This window comes from Cantharellus anzutake, assembly GCF_015039405.1.
Source record: "Cantharellus anzutake strain C23 chromosome Unknown EI90scaffold_17, whole genome shotgun sequence".
NCBI classification, from domain to species: Eukaryota; Fungi; Basidiomycota; class Agaricomycetes; order Cantharellales; family Hydnaceae; genus Cantharellus; species Cantharellus anzutake.
In genome coordinates this window covers 850,300-867,460 of record NW_024066967.1, presented here as the reverse complement: position 1 = coordinate 867,460, position 17,161 = coordinate 850,300, and the positions used below count along the sequence as shown (strand labels likewise).

The 17,161-nt window shown below is 49.1% G+C and overlaps 4 protein-coding genes across 4 annotated transcripts; 2 read left to right on the top strand and 2 right to left on the bottom strand.

Annotated features, from left to right (window-relative positions):
• Positions 1-29: 29 nt before the first annotated feature.
• On the top strand, positions 30-5,112 carry EI90DRAFT_3153736 (NAD-specific glutamate dehydrogenase; the record flags this gene model as incomplete). Its single annotated transcript, XM_039065885.1, has 31 exons — positions 30-199; positions 257-360; positions 432-476; positions 529-589; positions 657-770; positions 835-962; positions 1,014-1,072; positions 1,135-1,161; positions 1,214-1,493; positions 1,559-1,614; positions 1,666-1,695; positions 1,752-1,955; positions 2,012-2,076; positions 2,135-2,257; positions 2,306-2,370; positions 2,429-2,560; positions 2,616-2,737; positions 2,794-2,875; positions 2,931-2,991; positions 3,048-3,095; positions 3,148-3,298; positions 3,360-3,392; positions 3,454-3,471; positions 3,525-3,568; positions 3,622-3,751; positions 3,802-4,068; positions 4,128-4,215; positions 4,273-4,313; positions 4,376-4,500; positions 4,559-4,894; positions 4,948-5,112. The coding sequence occupies exons 1-31, from the start codon at positions 158-160 to the stop codon at positions 5,110-5,112; spliced, it is 3,246 nt and encodes a 1,081-aa protein (XP_038917573.1). The 5' UTR covers positions 30-157.
• On the bottom strand, positions 5,104-6,964 carry EI90DRAFT_2994520 (uncharacterized protein). Its single transcript, XM_039056165.1, has 6 exons — positions 6,826-6,964; positions 6,646-6,754; positions 6,532-6,594; positions 6,386-6,479; positions 6,204-6,320; positions 5,104-6,151 (listed from the first exon to the last, which is right to left on the bottom strand). The coding sequence occupies exons 1-6, from the start codon at positions 6,929-6,931 to the stop codon at positions 5,210-5,212; spliced, it is 1,431 nt and encodes a 476-aa protein (XP_038917572.1). The 5' UTR covers positions 6,932-6,964; the 3' UTR covers positions 5,104-5,209.
• Positions 6,965-7,465: 501 nt separating this feature from the next.
• EI90DRAFT_3153734 (trafficking protein particle complex subunit 10) lies at positions 7,466-12,330 on the bottom strand. Its single transcript, XM_039065884.1, has 18 exons — positions 12,026-12,330; positions 11,767-11,966; positions 11,528-11,717; positions 11,085-11,471; positions 10,877-11,035; positions 10,566-10,831; positions 10,198-10,514; positions 10,025-10,143; positions 9,855-9,971; positions 9,636-9,792; positions 9,094-9,583; positions 8,920-9,040; positions 8,806-8,872; positions 8,708-8,749; positions 8,341-8,657; positions 8,204-8,287; positions 7,943-8,152; positions 7,466-7,892 (listed from the first exon to the last, which is right to left on the bottom strand). Exons 1-18 carry the CDS (start codon positions 12,299-12,301, stop codon positions 7,659-7,661), a joined length of 3,753 nt encoding a protein of 1,250 aa, XP_038917571.1. The 5' UTR covers positions 12,302-12,330; the 3' UTR covers positions 7,466-7,658.
• Positions 12,331-12,407: 77 nt separating this feature from the next.
• Positions 12,408-14,189, top strand: EI90DRAFT_3052391 (glutathione synthase). The gene is made up of 5 exons (XM_039059938.1): positions 12,408-12,856; positions 12,907-13,058; positions 13,110-13,322; positions 13,372-13,807; positions 13,849-14,189. Exons 1-5 carry the CDS (start codon positions 12,482-12,484, stop codon positions 14,131-14,133), a joined length of 1,461 nt encoding a protein of 486 aa, XP_038917570.1. The 5' UTR covers positions 12,408-12,481; the 3' UTR covers positions 14,134-14,189.
• Positions 14,190-17,161: the final 2,972 nt, after the last annotated feature.

The following is a 17,161-nucleotide window of genomic DNA, read 5'->3' as shown; positions in this document are numbered from 1 at the left end:
CAATGGTTTTTCGTAGACTTTGCCCCCCCAAAAAATAAATAATAAAATATACAGATCAAATTGAGAGGATCGTGATCGGGGTCTCCTCAGGGTATAAAAACCTGATCCCAGGCGAAGAACCTCGCCAAAACCGCGTTTCCCCCTCTTCTCGTATGTCATGTCTCTTCCACCGGATCCCGTCATCTTGAGGAACGCAATCGTCAGTACCGTCCTTCATATCCTGGCTTCGACCTTCCTCAACCTCCCCGTCCTACAGCTCGCTGGTCCGACAAACACGTTCCATGTCAATGGCGATCTCACTCCTCACTCAATTTCGAGTCCCGGAAGTGACATTTCCGTCCAGAAGGTCAAAAACTTACCGTGGGTGCTCTGTCTCCTTAAACTTAAACCACTCCTATCGTTTTTGACCTGGCCATCCTACCCTTCCTCAGAGGCTACAAGACTCCCATTTTCTCTGGAAAGGACGAACAACGCCTGTAGGAACCTTTCTCAGTTTCGTTCATGTCATATCTTTGATCCCGTCATTAGCAAAGTACAAGCGATCGCGGCGTCCAAAGGCTTTATTCCAACTGAACTGGTACCCACTGAAGTATGCAACCCCCCTTTGTGCAGATGATATTTCTTCCCAGTGAACCTTCCCCAAACGTTTACCTTAGGTCAAATGGTTTTATTCGAACCTCGGCGTTGATGATTCCTATTTCCAATCCGAGACTGCGGATGCAATCGCTGACAACATTTTGGCTCTCTATGGCGCGAAGCTTCTGGCTTACGTACGTTTTCTCTCATGGCTCAACATAATCCTTATTTGACGAGACCTTGTTTCTGTTCACGCAGGTCAAACATGATCCCGAAAAACTCGTCGTTGATCTAGAGAAGGTTCGCGATGATGGGGCCGTATTTATCCATACATCGCCCCCTGGTGTCACGTCCAAGGAAGGGCCAGGAGCGACTTGTGAACGGCGGTCGGTCTCTGCGTGCGTCTTTATGTTGGACTGACCCCAAAATATTGCCAGAATCGACGGGTGGCTCGATAATTCTTCCCCAGAAAAGGCTTTTCGATTAGAAACTTACCGTGAGTCCGAGGAGCGCTCATTCTTTGCGAATATGGGCATGCTTACAATTAGCTCACATTAGGTTCCGCTGGCTCCATAAGTGCTACTGGTGAATTTCCTATTCTTCATGCCTAGGAGGATGCCCCTGACTCTCCCATTAGCTTCACAACAGTTGCGATGCTACTTCCTTTCCAAGTGTCAATGGGTTGTGCCTCCAACGAACTCCACTGGGCAGCCGGAGCAGAAAACCGACATAAGAACCGTTTCAGATCGTGTTTTTCTCGAAAGAGCCTCGGAAAATACACTCGAGATTTACCAGCGAGTTATCTGGGATGTTGAATCACGCTATGGCCCTGTTATTGAGATTTTTGAAGTGGAGGGGACCCTTGAGCGGCGCCTTGTCATTGGGTATAAAATAGGCGGCACTCGGCATCTCTTCAGGTTCGTATCCAAGAAAGGAAGAAAAAACTCCCTCTGTGGTTCAACTCACTAAATGGTTTTCCCAGTGCCCTCTCTGAGTTGTACCATTTTTATGGTTTATACTCGTCACGCAAATATGTCGGTATGTGAGAACCATCTGTCAGACCTGTTCAATCTCTAACTTCCTCTGCAGAGCACTTTAGCAATGGAATAACAATTATTTGTAGGAAACGCAATATTCTCTCGTAGAAAGAGTTGATTTTGACTCCGCCTTTTTAGCGTTATACCTTAATCCAATGCCTCATTCTCAATCACCGCATATCGATCATTCGATTTTACAGATTAAGAAGGAGGCAAGTCTTTTGTACTGTCTCCCTGATAATCCGTTCTTCGGTACAAAGCAAATTACGGACACGGATCCCTCGCTGTCTGCGGAAATTTTGCAAGGTGGAGGACATGCGGTTCAGGAGGCTACGTATGCTTGTAAGTGCTACGAGTGCTGCTCAGTGGTGCGATGTTGCCTGACCGTCATTTGTAAGATGCGGGCTGGGTTTTCGCGCAACATTTCTGCAACAGACTTGGGCCTTCATATGTTGCGCTGAAGGTAATATAATATGCTTGATCGACGTTTATCTAGCCGTATCTGATTACCCCATTCCCAGAACGTCCTGGATGAATCTGACCCTGCACAAGCCGATGTTTTGAACGCCATTAAGACACGTTTCAGACAAGAAACTTTTACTCGTCAGAGTATCATGGAAGTAATCGTCGCTTACCCTCAGCTGGTAGGTCATGAATATATCGGGTCCACTTTCTCGCTTAACGATGGGCAGATTCGAATGCTTTATGTTCATTTTGCTGCGATACATTACCCTCCAGTTAATAAACAAGGGCTTGAGTGAGTTGTCTCCCCGATGACTCCAGGCACTAATCATCCATCTGACCATTCACGGAAGACCTACGCTGAGTTATATCCGACTCCAAAACGAGACGCCACTTTCGGATGAAGACCTTTACGACCGAATTCGCAAGACCGTTAGCAGCAAGCACGAGTTGCATGTCCTCGAGTCCTTCTTGATCTTTAACAAGTAAGTGGTCAAGCGATGGTAACACGTGTGCCTTGTCGATTTTATACCGAAATAGGCATGTTCTCAAAACGAATTTTTATACGCCAACAAAGGTCGCCGTTTCTTTCCGTTTATCACCTGCATTTTTGCCTGAATCGGAGTATCCGAAACGACCCTTCGGCATGTTCTTTGTGATTGGTTCGTCATTTCAGGAGTGTAGGCACTATCAGCGTGATTGGTGGAAATGTTTTTAGGTTCAGAGTTCAGAGGTTTCCATGTCCGCTTCCGCGATGTGGCTCGGGGTGGTATCCGACTCGTTCGGTCCCGAGGTCGAGAGTACGCCTCCAAAATTTGCCTTTTTGTGGGGGAAGTCACTTATTGCGGTATAAAGGAACTACTCGATTAATCAGCGTTCCCTTTTTGACGAGAACTATGCGTTAGCCTCGACACAGGTGGGTGAACTTCGTGCCAAGCATTGGCTTCATGATTTATGCATGCCTTTTTGTAGGATCTCAAAAATAAAGACATACCAGAGGGGGGCGCCAAGGGCACCATTGTTAGTCATTCTGTTCTCTGTGTGCCAGTTGTTACACTCAGAAGTCACAAAGCTTCCGAGTCTGGGCGCAAATCCACGTCTTTGCTTTGAAAAGTATTGCGACGCAATGATGGATTTATTGCTGGAAGGGGTGAGCCCTGGAATCAAGGAGCCCATCGTTGACTTGTGTGGCAAATCGGAACTCTTGTTCTTTGGACCTGATGGTATGCGACCTTTCGGACCCGACGCACTATGTATCTCCTAACTGATTATGGCTGTTGACAGAGGGGACAGCGGATCTGATGGATTGGGCTGCGCGTGAGTGAACAGTTGGTGCTATTGCCGCCAATCTGTAGTCATACTTTTATCTTCCCATTAGTGCATGCTCGCTCACGAGGTTGTACTTGTCGTGTATCCTGCGGTTTTCGAAGACTGAACAGCGGCTTGTAGGTGCGCCATGGTGGAAGTCTTTCACAACTGGAAAGAGTGCATCAGTGTGTACTATTACCGTTTGCTCTCTGACCTTCTTAAATCCCCACCTGTTTAGCTCCTGGGAGGTGTTCCCCATGACACTTATGGCATGACGAGCCTTTCGGTCCGGCAATACGTCCTTGGTATTTACAAACACCTCGGAATTAGGGAAAAGGATGTTACCAAGGTGCAAACAGGGGGGCCTGGTAAGCTCGACTTCCATGTTCTGCGAGCTGTCTGAAATTTTGCCTTCCAGACGGCGACCTTGGGTCTAGTGAGTGTGGTCATTTATGCGTCCCTCACGGTCGGCTTAAGGCTTCTTCAGACGAGATTCTTTTGAGTTCCGATCGAACCATTACCGTCATCGATGGTTCCGGCGTCATTCATGACCCAGCAGGTATCGACCGCAATGAGTTGGTTCGCCTAGCTAAAGCGCGCAAAATGATATCCCATTTCAACCGGGCTTGTCTTGGGAAGGGTGGCTACGTCGTCTTGGTGGAGGATCAAGATGTCAAACTTCCATGTACGTTGTTATAGTACGATGTCGAGCACTTCCTTCTGATCTACCTGGCATTGGTGTAGCTGGAGAGATTGTGGCTGATGGGACTGAATTCAGGAATACTGCTCACTTCAGGTACAAGGCTGACTTATTTGTACCGTGTGGTGGAAGGTCAGTGTTTCTGAGATGTATAGATCTGGTTTTGAACATTCGTTATTTGATGAATAGACCAGAGGCAGTGAACATATCCAACGTTTCGCAAATGCTAGGTGCCTCTGCTAACATCAATGTATATGTATAAATACTCGTGCTAACAGTCCGTTTTTGTTAGACTCGGAACTCAAGCCCAGATACAAATACATCGTAGAAGGCGCAAATCTCTTCATCACACAACAAGCACGCCTATTCTTGGAGAAGCGGAAATGCATCTTGTTCAAAGATAGCAGTGCAAACAAGGTTTATTCTACGACTATCATCCATTCACCCATTACTCATGGAGCAAACTGCCTTTCAGGGTGGAGTTTCTTGCTCGTCCCTCGACGTCCTTGCGGGTCTATCGTTAAATGATGACGAACACACCAATCTTATGACGTTCCCTAATCAACCAGTAGCTCCACCATTTTATCAGTCTTACGTGAAAGACATTCAAGACAAGATATGCCAGAATGCCAGTTTGGAATTTTCGTGTATATGGAAAGAGCACGTCAGGCTTGGAGGCACCAAATCGCGAACCATCCTATCTGACGAGTTGAGCACAAAAATCAACGAACTGCAAACCGAACTCGAAGCTTCAGATTTGTTCGATGACATTGCTACCCGAAAAGCCGTCCTCCATCAAGCTATCCCTCAGGTTTGTCTGTATGGCTCTTATGACGATATTTTCGTTCATATTGTCGGTTCTAGACGTTGTTGGCAGAGGTCGGTTGGGACACTCTTTTGAATAGACTGCCGACTGCATATCAGAAGGCACTTTTTTCGTCGTGGGCCGCATCGCATTTCATCTACACTTATGGCATCAATGCTAGCGCTGTGAACTTCTTTCATTTCTGCAGGGGTTTGGCGGCGTAATCTTATTCCACGGCGTGGAGCTGTTGCATTGTAAAAAAAAATTGGTACACCAATTAATCACTTGGACCTACTGGCTGTCTACAATGAACGTCGGGGATTATAAGCCTTCATCATACAACTTCCGGCACAATGCAATGTAAAAACGTTCTAGGTTGAAATGAAGCGGAGAGGTTCGAGTGACTCTGGGAGGTGACCGTAGTTCAGACGCAGAAAATGAGGCCGGGGTCGTGAGCTGAAGCGAAGACAGCCTTGACGTTGTATTTTCGGTTGGCACTCGGTTGGCGATCCACTTAAAGGCGGCTTTTAACTTGGTCCTCTCCTGAAAATGCTTCTCCTGTTCTACTGGAGATGGCTCATCGAGAATAGATGAGGCGTGCGTCTTCAAGGAGTCATTCACAGGCTTAGGAACTCCACAATCAGGATCAATCGCCAACTTCCCGCTGTCGCGAGAGTTCTGCCATCCGAAGAACTCCGACCAGCCACCCTTTCCACTGCGGCCTACTCTCTCCCATGCATTGGAAAATCCCTGAGCCCCTCGAATATCCCAATGGTCACAATTTTCGACAATGCCAAGAAATTCTCCCCATTTGGCCGATTCCACAGGAACGAGACCATCGTTACCGTGATCATAGCCTTCTGAGCCGTGAATGCCTTGAGGAGAATGACTGTTACGTAGGGCGCCTTCGGTTTCGTCGAGAATCAGCTTGGGGAGCCAAAGTGGGTGAAAGATGCTGGTCCGTCGCGTCCGTGCGGCGACACTGAAATATTTGACGTGCCGCATGTCCGGAGTGGCAGGGTTAAAAACATTGGTACAGAAACGCGCCGTCAAATTCCCATATGCAGGGGAATCTACCAAGGAAAGCAGTAAAGTTGTCAGTGATGAAGGTAATCGGATAAAACTTGGGACATTGTCCTGGCCGGCGGCAGCACCATTCGTTGGACTAGGGCTCGAAAGAATGGGACTTTTGAGGGTGTAAGGAAGGGTAAATGCTTTTGGATTGTCCAAGGCTTCGCGCAGAGCACCTATCCCAATGTTTGCCTGAAAATAATGAGATTGTCCACAAAACTTTAGTGTGTTCAGTGTTACGTACCGCGCACCAATCCATGAATGGACTCCCCCTATGGGGCGTACATAGGGTGGTCAATGAAAGAGGATGATACGCGGTGGGTTTGACTCGGGAAATTAAGTGTCGGCAGTCAAGACCCCCCTATATACATGTCAATGGTTAATGCTACAAGACTACTGAGACTATCTGTAGGTCCAATTGTTCACCATCGAATGTGCAATAAGGTTCAGTCTTTTGCCTCGATGATTGTTGTCCAAGAACTCATGCATTTTCTCGGCTCTAGACGCGACAGATCCCCTGCTACGATCTGATGGTATAGTCATTACATATGGCCAGCCATATAGAGCCTTACCTCGGAACACCCGTAACAATTACTTCCGCCCCGATCTTTCTGAGGACTGCCAGAATATTGGACCTGCACACGTTATAATGAGTATCCGCCGCATTAGTGTTGCTAATTAGATACCAGTAGTGAATTTGGAATTTCGGATTTGTAGCGGGACCAAATGATATGACGTCCCAGCCATAAAGCCCGTGAGCAAGAACCAAGCTGTGGTGCGGTTTGCGAACAGGTTCTGTCATGACCGCGGGATAAGACACGTAACAGGCTTTCGAGCTATTTCGACACTCTGTTGGTCAGACGCACCGTACAAGGTGGGGTTAGAGAGCAGTTGTTGCAGTTGAGAACCCTTCGGTAGGTCCACGCTTGCTTTGCTCTCAGCATCCCTGTCGTCTTCGCTTGCGAGTGGCATCTTTTGGGCACTAAGGGAACGACAGAGTCCGGCATCTGCTCGGATGGCACCCCTTGATGCCAACAACACCCTTTGGTGTCGGATTACCATTAATGTTCCCTCTACTAGTCACTCAGAGATCCGTGGGAATTACTTTCCCACCTGTTTACAGCGTTGAAAATTGTCACGTACCAAGTTGCACCAGCGATATGCAAAATGCCTCCGATGGCTAATAGTCAAAGAAAGAGCATCACAAAATGACACCAGTGGGAAGTTGAAGATGAACCGTGACAGCGAGTTTGTGGCAAGTACGAAAACTGGCGAGTATGAATGAGAGCACATGAGGAACGTGATTAATCTGGGGAGTATGTGGGAGTGGGAGAGCACTGGCGCAGCATGGTGGTGCTCTGGGAGTTGGGAGAGCAAAACCGAGTTTGCTGATGCACTCAGAATGTTAGGTGTTCGGCATGCAATCGTTGTGTGTAGGGCAGAGAATTTGGATGAAATCAGCATTGCTGGGCCAACCTTGACATGCCCTTTCTAGGGCCTTTCTAGCATACATCATCTTAGCAGCGTCGTTGGATCCAAGCCAAGTGAAAATGCTGAGCTACTTTTGTCTCTGTTGTCAAATGGGGCCCCCCTGAACGAAATATCAACGAAGCCAATCCTTCTGTTGTGCTCGATTTCATATTATTGTGCTCCAAAGCTTCAAGTCTTTGTAAATAAATTCATTGAAGTTCATTAACGGCTACGCATCGTAAATATCCGTCTCGCGCTCGGCCACTGGGAGGCTGACTAAAAACGATGCATGATTGCCTCTTGGGAGCACCTGCACCCTGGTTGCAGCCTGCTTTTGGTAAGTCTCATGCGTGTAGTTACCGCTATCGGCATCAAGCACAGGTCTGACTTCCACACTGGGGATGGGAAGTGATCCATGACGCAACGGGATTAAGCTGAGTCCGAATTGGTGCTGGACGCCATCCTAACAGACTGTGTCAAATTGTGACTGCATTAGCCTTCGTCGATGCACACCTTGCCGAAATATTCGCCTCGACTTGGCCCACTAATAAGCCATGCATTGCTCTCGGTTCCGTGTACATTGTACTTGAGACGGCAAACCTCAAGTTGCATCCCAGACCAGCGGTGTTGGAACAGTGTCAGAATTGAGACTTTGCAATCCACCGGTTGCCCAGCGTAATGACGGATGGAATCTGGTACCAGAACATCCACGCGGCTCAGAACCTTCCAAAGTGGTCAGTGGTTTGAATGCAGGACTGCCGATGCGAGACACACGTTCACAGCAGGAAGATCGACTGGCAAGATCATCTCTCTTTCTTTCCAATTATCCATTGCATAATTACCAGTGTCACTGAGATCCTATTCATAGAGGTTGAGCACCATTCGGAATGCAACGCATGAATGATTCCTACTACGACGATAGAACGGATGGAAGGTAGCAACTTGGAAATGATGGGAACTGTATCTGAGAAGGGGGTGCAACCGAGAGATGGTTCATAAGCTTTGACCAGGTTCTTCCATTGGGCGTCCTTAGAGCAGTCATCTTGATGTTCCACTTGATAACTCTTCCCCACGCGGAATACCTTTGTGTGCAGGTATGAGCGGGTCCAATCTTCGCTCTGCTGGACTGCTTCCTTGATGCTCTGGTGGATCACCAGTTTGTGTCGTTGGGCAAATGTGTTCCGAGCTAGACGTTTATTTTCCAGGTGTGCTAGGACTGCATCTAGCTCTGAGATCACGCATGTGAGGTAACGTCACTACGCTGAATCATCGGCCCACCTTCGTCTAGCGTGCGGTAAACCAAATGAAATGTGAGGCGCTCTAGATTCACAAGTAGTGTAAGAGGACGTTCCAAAGGTGGCAGACAGTCCGTCTACCTTGGACTCCCGCGCCTTCAGAGCGTATTAGGAAGAGGAAATCGATGGGTTGGGTGGGAGTTAGAATCTGTATAGTGGATAAATTACCTTTTCGTATATCAAGGGCTTTCTTACCTCTTCCGTAAACTTGTTGTTCGATGTGATACCTAAGCACCCCGACATGCTATTCAGGGAAACCTGTCTAATCCGGACCCAGTGCGTTCCGTCCGACGATACTGTGAAGCGAGATATGCATCTGCAAGCTGTGAGTTGGCAACGGGTATCTAGAAAACACGTCAAGAACTCAACCGTTGGTGGCGAATATGCTCTTGGACATTCACAATAACGGGAAAATCTTCCTGTAGTTGGGTTTCTTGCCAATATGATATGGGGTGTTCAAGGTGCTTCGGAAGCCTGTAGCCGACCTGCTCAAGGTTCCAGGGGATGCCTGATGTTAAATGTCGTGCAGTTGCATTACCTTGAGGCATGAAGTTGCAATGCTCCCAATGTATGGGGCTGCCACATGAATTATGGAGTTCGGAGGAAGATGCGGAATGACAACACGGTCTGGGTAAAATTCGGCTGATCCCACCCCCAAATTCGCTTTGGCTCAATTTCGTCAGTGTCATAGGATGCACATACTGATGGTGTGACGCACGCTCAGTGAATGATGCTGTGTTCAATAAGTAAACTACATTGGAATCTTTCTGGCATTTCTCCAGGACAATGGTAACGTCTTGAACGTCATCTAGGCCAGACTCGAGGGTAATAATTACGAAAGATGGTTTCCCAATTTCAACTGCGAGAATATCAATCAGCAAATTTTCGCATGATGTGCCTGGCAATCATACCGTGTCTCGGGAGCTCCAGCCTTGCTTGAAGCAACTGCTCTGTGTTTGGGATAAAGACTGTCGAAATGACCCTAGAGTCCTGCGTCGATAGCCGTAAGGTCAACTTCGAGATGTGAATTGAAACGCTCTCTACGAGCAATTGCCCCATTTGTCCAACCTAAGATGATATGCTAAGCCACGCTCCGCTACGACCAAGATGCATTTTACCAGCCCCCGCACCTCAAGGGTGTTCGGCCCCTGAAGAAGCTTCCCATCATCGCTTGAGAATGTGTATCGGACGGGTCGGGTCCCATTTCCGCGCAATAATTCAATACAGACCCGGCTGGCAAGGACTTCCTAGCACTATAAGATGAGTCTCAAAGTGGCAGTAGGAAGAAGCCATCACATACGAAAGGCAGATTATTAACGATCACCAGAGGGATGACGTACAGTCGGCTCTGTTCATCAAATCGAGCCATATGACAGCCGGATTTGAGGCTAACTAGCTGGTCACTGGGTACAGTTACCTCTAAATAAGGCAATAAGTACGCAGGGGTACGTCAATACATGCCAAGGTGATGACCTTTGGTTAACTGGGAAGCAGCGAAATGGAGTGCTTCACCGATCTTGGAGAATCCCTCGTGAGCATCCCGTCCGTCATGCCCCAGGCTTGGGAGTAACACATGCGTTGAATGGAGATCACTCTCTAGAGCGACCACACAGCGAAGAAAGGAAAGGGTGGCAAGGACCCAATCTTGGTCACGAGGTTTCGCTGAATGTTTCAGAATCTCGAGCGCATGTCTCCGCATTTTTCCCTCCAAAGCCATCCATCTAGTGCCTGCGTAATGGGGGGGCAAGGAGGTGAAAGCAAGGGACGCTGCTGGTGACTTATTGCGAAGACTGGAATCGGGAGTCAGGGCAGTCATAAACTTGAGAATTTGACCATCTTACAAGTCAAACGCAGCAAGATATCCATGCAATTTTAATGCCGCTCTTTTCCTATTCCCAGCCGTAAAACATTCGATGGCCCGGTGAGTTGTGATTGTGTAGAGTTTGTCAAATATGTCCTTTTGTTCCACCGCAGAGAGAAGGTCTTTTTGCGAAACCAACCGGCCCACAGAGTCAATTGGACCCACGTAAGAGCTTGAGCCTGACAGCGCGATTGTAAAAGGCGAAGAGAGTGGGAGGTGGCCACTCCGCATCCCAATTTTGTCAAGCTTAAATAATCAGCCTCGTGTGGAGAACGTCACTTCATCACCAACCTGCAACTTCGCTAATTCTAACAGCTCGCCTCGAAGACCGCTCAGCTTCTGGACCACGTCATTATGATCTGACGCAGGGGTCCATGTCTGGCTCATGTCCACCACATTCAGAGACCCAGAATATATCCAAGATTCCACAAAGAAAGGATGCAAGCCGTTCTGTCTTGATGGTCAGCGCAACTGAGGCGAATCAATGAACGAGTCCAACCTGTAACATGGTTCGACTGAATGTTTGGATGAACCGCAAACATTTCCTCAATGACCCAGTAACATCTCCAACTCGAGCAAGTGCACGGCACTGACGGGAAATTAGGAATATTCTGAAGTCAAACTCGGAAATGGTTTTCATGACGATCAGATCTCTGTATGGCTTTTTCGAAGCAGACAGCAACGGCAGAGAGTCATCTTTTACACCCAACCCCCCGAACGACCGGAGTGGGGACCTGCCCCATTCTTGGAGAGGGTCATTTGGGAAATTGTTTGGAGATGAAAACCTACCATTATACAGTTGGTAGAGGTAGGCTTCTAGCTCGTCGAGTTGGACGATGGTGTCTTCCCACAAACCCATTCGTTCGAACAGCGATGCCAGCGTGTCCTGCATCGGGTGACACAATGAAAATCAACAACAACGGGACCACCATTCTACAGCACCTTTATGGCACAGAACGCGCAAAATTCCCAGCCCTCGTGATGCCGTTGACCTTCGCACTTCTTTGCTTCTTCCTCAAGAACCAACACATACGAGTCAATGGTGGAAATAATACCCTCTTTAATACGATTGAGGAAATCTGCCCAAGGAACGGGATCTGTCATGCCCGGTGCCCATTGAAGCTGGACGCATCTGATTGGGGTTTGGGGGTACGAACAAGCGTTTGGTCTTGGGGAAATACCTTTCACGTTTTTCAGTCATGAAATCTGACTTTATTTTGTCCAAAACGGTGCTCTTCTTCTGGAATAGCCGTTTACTGCCTGTCTGCACGTCCGGTTTGACGAGGAGAACAATGAGCCAGTCCTGATGGGTTTTGGTAGCTATTGACTGCCTCCATTCCTGTACCTGTTTTCGTTCGGTAGCTCTGTATTGATCTACATCCTAACACAAAGCGATTCGAGTGAACATTCAGATGGTGTGCCAAGGCGTAGGTGCCGTACATCGCATATCATGAAGTAAATGTGTAGAAAAGGGCCGTCAAGAAAGATATTAAGTGGGTCTGTTGATGGTTCTGTAGGGCCTAGAGGTATCAGGTCAACATCTAACTCTTGGATTGTTCGGATAGCCGGCCGCGAGGCTGATTTCCAATGAAGGTTACGCAGAGGCATTTGGCCTGTTATGGATGCGAACAGATCGTGCCAGAGTTCGTTGGACTGTAGAGCCAGAGATATGGTGTATGTTGCCTTTACGATAACCATGTTGGCGGGCGGGCTCATGTCACTGGATCTGCACTCGGGACTTGCCGTAAACGCGTCACGCGAAGTATTTGGATTGAATGATAGAAGTTGAATTGATTGGCACCTTTCGGGGAGGCCGTGGGAACCGGTGAGGGTATCCAGAATTCGCACGGATACACACATTCGCCAGCGCAATTCTGCCATTTGAGTCCCAGATCGATGACTCCAATAATCCCAGCGTGGCCGCCTTCACTATCAAAGCAACAGCTTGATGTGCTGACATTGGAAGCAAACGCTTTCGCTTTATCCCATGGATTGTCCTACTTGCCCGAAGGATTTGAGGATCCCCCGACCAGCGCGATTCATGCTCCATTCACACTCCTGCCTACTCCCTTTCCCCGCGTTCTGTTCCAGCAAGCCCAAGGCCTTCAGCCGCTTTACAATGTGCTTTACTCAAAAGTGGCCATGAACACTGCATTGATTGATGAAGTTATGGGTGCTGAGGTCGGTGCAGGAGCAGCGGACGATTTTACTGGTACCTTGTGGAAAGGATGGAAAGGGCTTCGGGATCAGGTCACCCCTTGGCCCCAGCAAGTTCGTGTTTGCTCATGATCTGAAATCCAGACCCACTTAGTCTGCTGAAGACGATGCAGCTTGGCCTATTCCGATCGGACTATATGCTCGATACTGCAAGCGATGGCAGCACTGAACTCAAGCTCTCCCTGAAGCAAGTGGAATTCAACACGATTGCGGCGTCATTCGGGGCATTATCTGACCAAACGTCGAAGCTCCACAAGTATGTGGAGGGCTTTCATTTGTCAGGATTTGAGAACTGAGCGTTCCCAAGACACCTCCTCAACGTTTCCAACTTTTTTGGAGTGTCGCCGTCATTGGTTGCCGAGAACATGCCCTTGAATGGATCCCTCACACGCTTGGCGGCTGGTTTAGCAGCTGCCCATAAGCAGTACGGATCCATGGATGCGTGTATTCTGATGGTGGTCCAGCATAGAGAACGAAATATTTTCGATCAAAGGTTGCTGCAGTATGAGTTGCTGGGGAAGTGAGTTGATCACTGATGCTTCCGCAGTGGTACTTACTGGTCTCCGCAGTCACGGAATAGTTGTTCTGCGACTTACTTTTGACGAGCTCATTTCAAGTGCTACTGTTGATCCTGCGACCGGCGTGCTGTCTGTCAACCATGCGTTGGGTTCAGCCCGTGAAGTGGCCGTAATTTACTATCGAGCAGGATATTCTCCAGCAGATTATTCATCTTTTGAGCATTTCCAAGTGAGATTCAAATTGGAGGCATCAAGGTCTATCAAATGTCCCTCAATTCCCCTCCAACTTGCGGGTGGAAAGAAGATGCAAGAGTATCTAACACGCCCAGGAATTCTAGAGTCTGTTTTGCATAACCATCCTCATTCCACTTTGGAACAATTGCGGGAGAATTGGGTCCAAATGTGGAGTCTTGATGCAGAGGGAGCTGTGTCAAGAGTTTTTGAGCAGCACCGAAACCTCGTGCTCAAACCACAGCGGGAAGGAGGGGTAACAACATTTATCATGCCCAAATCCCAAATTTTTTGGAGGAGTTACCACAGAAGGAGCTACCTGCCTGGATTGCAATGCAGTTAATCTGTCCTCCAAACAATATCTTCAATTATATGGTGAAGACTGGCAAGCCTCAAAATGTTTGCACAAATGTTGTCACTGAGTTAGGTATATTTGGGTGGTCACTCTTTGGACAGCATGGGGGAGGGGAGAACATCATAGAGGAGGCTGCTGGCTGGCTTGCCAGAACCAAAGGCAAGGAAAGTGATGAAGGAGGCATAGCAGTTGGCTTTTCAGTGCTGGACTCCATTGTTCTGGTGTGATATTTAGTTAGACTACAACTCATCCCAAAATGATGACTTGTGATATTAGAATACCAACTCTATTCACATCTTGGAATGAGTGATGTTGTGTGGTGGATCCTTTGGGGTGCTTTGAGGTACTTTGATGCTTTTGTTTACAGCAAGGTGCAAAAAAATCGACATGCCCCAATTTGGATGAATGTCTGTGCAGGTCATGTGATGGTCATGTGATTATCCACATGGTAGAAAATAAATGATGATCAACTTGCAGTTTCCTAAATAGAGCTGATCACATGACCCAACATCCAAATCTATTGTGCCATTTGTTTTGCAGCTTGTGTCAGGGATGGGTCCAACCTGGTACAGTGCCCAGTGCTGGAGGCCTGATGAGGAGAGATGCAGGCATGCATAATGGCAGGCCCAATGTGTCAGGGACAGCTCCAAAAGTGGTGAGGTCCCAGCGTGCAGGACTCGGTGGGACAAATAGCAGCTATGCGTAGCGGTGATCTGTCAGAGTCCGCATGTCAGTTCGCACGTAAGGATCTCCCCGGGAAACTAGTCGTTGTAAAAGCTGGGGAGCCAACCCAGCTGGCAATAAGGCCTTATATACATAAGTCCCGCAACTCATAAGAGCGTGGCTACATTGGGAATACATGGTAGCCAATAGAGAAGCGACATGAGATAGGGAAATAGATCATGTGGATAAGGGGGCGATAATGGGTAAGGGATGACACAATAGCAGAAATAGCACATTGAATACAACCTGCATTCTAACTACGGCAAATCACACGCAGATATCGACTTACTGTCAGGGCACACCCGCCTGACCCGGCTCCACCCGGCCCAACCTGACCCGGTACCCCGCCAGTCCACCCTTCCTTACCCCCTCCCCCTTTCCCTTCTTCCCCCTCATCCTCCCCTCCTCAGTTTCTCCTTATCTTACTTCCCCTTTATTCTCTCTTTATTCTACATGGACGACTTTCTCTGTATCAATGTACAACTGACCCATCTGCAGCGCGCCCACCATGTACCCGGCCTGGGCACCTCGGGCGACTTCCCACTGTGCCCAGCACGCGTGCCTGCACCGGATACCCTCGGGATCTCCCACGGAGACACCCGGGTGGTTACGGCTGTGTGCGAGGGTGACGTGGCATCCGTCATGTGATCCAAGCCGCATGTATATAAATGAACCTGAAGTGGGAACCGAAGAAGTAGCCTTCTTCTCAACTTTCCACTTCAGGTAAGTAGTACAATATTTCTCCTTTAATAATAATAACAACTTTCCACTTCAGTCTAAGTGGCCAGGGACTACTGTCCCACATCGGGCCTGTCAGTACGCACGCCCGATCCGCCCCCCGCCAGGCTCTCGGTCCCGGACGCTACACCCGGACCCCCTCGACCCCGGATGAGTCCCTGACACTGTCGCTAATTCCACCCTTCATCTACCCACTCCACAATGCTCGATAAGGTGATTCTCTCATGAGCTTGCCGACCCTGTCAGAAACCCCCACAAAGGGATGTGAGACCGAATGCAGGTGGGGCTCAACTAGAGGGGTTCCGAGAGCTCTGGTAGTGAACCGAAGCTTCTCCAGGAAGCCCTAGTCTGCTGGGTTGTACAAGAGGCTCTAAGAAGGACACAGCCTCAGCGACTCGGAGGGAGCGTGTCAGGGACCGGTCCAGGGTCGAGAGCATCTGGGTATATTGCCCGGCGCTGAGGGCCCGGTGGGGTGTGAAGCGGGCGTGTACGGCAACGGGTCCGGTGCAGGCAGATGTCCCTGAAGTGGGAATGGTGTTAATTATTATTAGAAGGAAAACTCAGCTACTTACCTGAAGTGGGAATGGTGAGAAGAAGACTGCTTCTCTGGTTCCCACCCCAGGTATGTTTATATATGTACATGGTGCTCAGGTCACATGAGAGTTGCCACGTCGTCCCCATGCACAGCCCCAGCCACCCGGGTATTCCCATGGGGGATCCCGAAGGGATCCGCTGCAGGCGCGCGTGCTGGGCATACCCAGGGGTTGTCTGGAGCATCCAGGGCTGGGTGCATCGTGCATGGGTCGCAGGCAGGTTAGTAGTACATCGATCAAGGAAAGTCGTCCATGTAAATAGAAATAGGAAGAATAGAGAATGAGACAGAGAAGAAATAAGAAGAGGAGGAAGTGGAGGAGGAGACAGGAAGGGGAAGAAGGGGGTAGCGGGTGGGGTGGAGCCGGGTGGAGCCGGGTGAGGCGGGTGTGCCCTGACATCACCCCCCCTTAAGCCGCTTCACCTCGAAGCGGCCAGAGGGTTTTCCCTTTCCCTCCCTGGGGCGTGGGGGTGTGTCTGGTGGAACTCCTTAATTCGGTTGGGGGCATGGGTTAGTTGGTCGCGGGGAAGCCATTCATTTTCTGAGTCCGGCCAGCCAGTGAACTTTACCAAATACCAAAGTCTCTGGCATAGCCACTTGGAGTCCAATATTTTCTCCACCTCATATTCCTCCTTTCCATCTACAGGTTCTGGACCTGGGCGGGGGTCGGGAGGTTGTTCTGCAATCTCATCCGGGTGGTGCGGTCTGATGTTCGTCATGGACACGACTGGGTGGACTCCCTTTTGTCATGCGGTGAGTTGGAGTTTGACAGTGGCTGGGGAGACGACTTTAATAATCTTGAAGGGGCCTAGCCATTTGTGGTCCAACTTCTTGGTTGGCTGGTCCGTTGTGTAGTTCTGGGCGCTAAGCCAGACCTGGTCGCCCTCTTGGTACTTTGGGGCTGCCTCACGGTCTCGGTCATAATAGTGGGCCATCTCGTCCGCTGCGTGTTCCAGCGCTGCTTTCACCTCTTCCTGCATTTTCATCATCCTAGACAAGAAGGCATCTGCAGCTTCCACTTCAGATGTGCGTGTGGGTTCTGTCCCCATCCTGGGGTGCTGCCCGGTGTCGAGTTCGAAGGGGGTCCGGCGGGTGGAGGAGTGGACGCGGTTGTTGTGGGCAAACTCTGCCAAGGGTAGCCAGTCCGCCCAGTCGTCCTGGCAGTGGTTGACAAATACCCGGAGGTAGGCCTCGATCTCCTG

What these genes read in the sequence shown, in the direction of transcription:
- EI90DRAFT_3052391 (XM_039059938.1), top strand. Translation starts at nt 12,482, where the DNA reads ATGACTCCAATAATCCCAGCGTGGCCGCCTTCACTATCAAAGCAACAG. An exon ending in TCACCCCTTGGCCCCAGCAA is followed by an intron (nt 12,857 to 12,906) that starts GTTCGTGTTTGC and finishes AGTCTGCTGAAG; the next exon opens with ACGATGCAGCTTGGCCTATT. An exon ending in CAAACGTCGAAGCTCCACAA is followed by an intron (nt 13,059 to 13,109) that starts GTATGTGGAGGG and finishes AGCGTTCCCAAG; the next exon opens with ACACCTCCTCAACGTTTCCA.
- EI90DRAFT_3153734 (XM_039065884.1), bottom strand. Translation starts at nt 12,301, where the DNA reads ATGAGCCCGCCCGCCAACATGGTTATCGTAAAGGCAACATACACCATA. An exon ending in ATGACTGAAAAACGTGAAAG is followed by an intron (nt 11,718 to 11,766) that starts GTATTTCCCCAA and finishes AACCCCAATCAG; the next exon opens with ATGCGTCCAGCTTCAATGGG. An exon ending in TCAGTCGAACCATGTTACAG is followed by an intron (nt 11,036 to 11,084) that starts GTTGGACTCGTT and finishes CCATCAAGACAG; the next exon opens with AACGGCTTGCATCCTTTCTT.
- EI90DRAFT_2994520 (XM_039056165.1), bottom strand. Translation starts at nt 6,931, where the DNA reads ATGCCACTCGCAAGCGAAGACGACAGGGATGCTGAGAGCAAAGCAAGC. An exon ending in CTCTAACCCCACCTTGTACG is followed by an intron (nt 6,755 to 6,825) that starts GTGCGTCTGACC and finishes CGGTCATGACAG; the next exon opens with AACCTGTTCGCAAACCGCAC. An exon ending in ATTGTTACGGGTGTTCCGAG is followed by an intron (nt 6,480 to 6,531) that starts GTAAGGCTCTAT and finishes ATCAGATCGTAG; the next exon opens with CAGGGGATCTGTCGCGTCTA.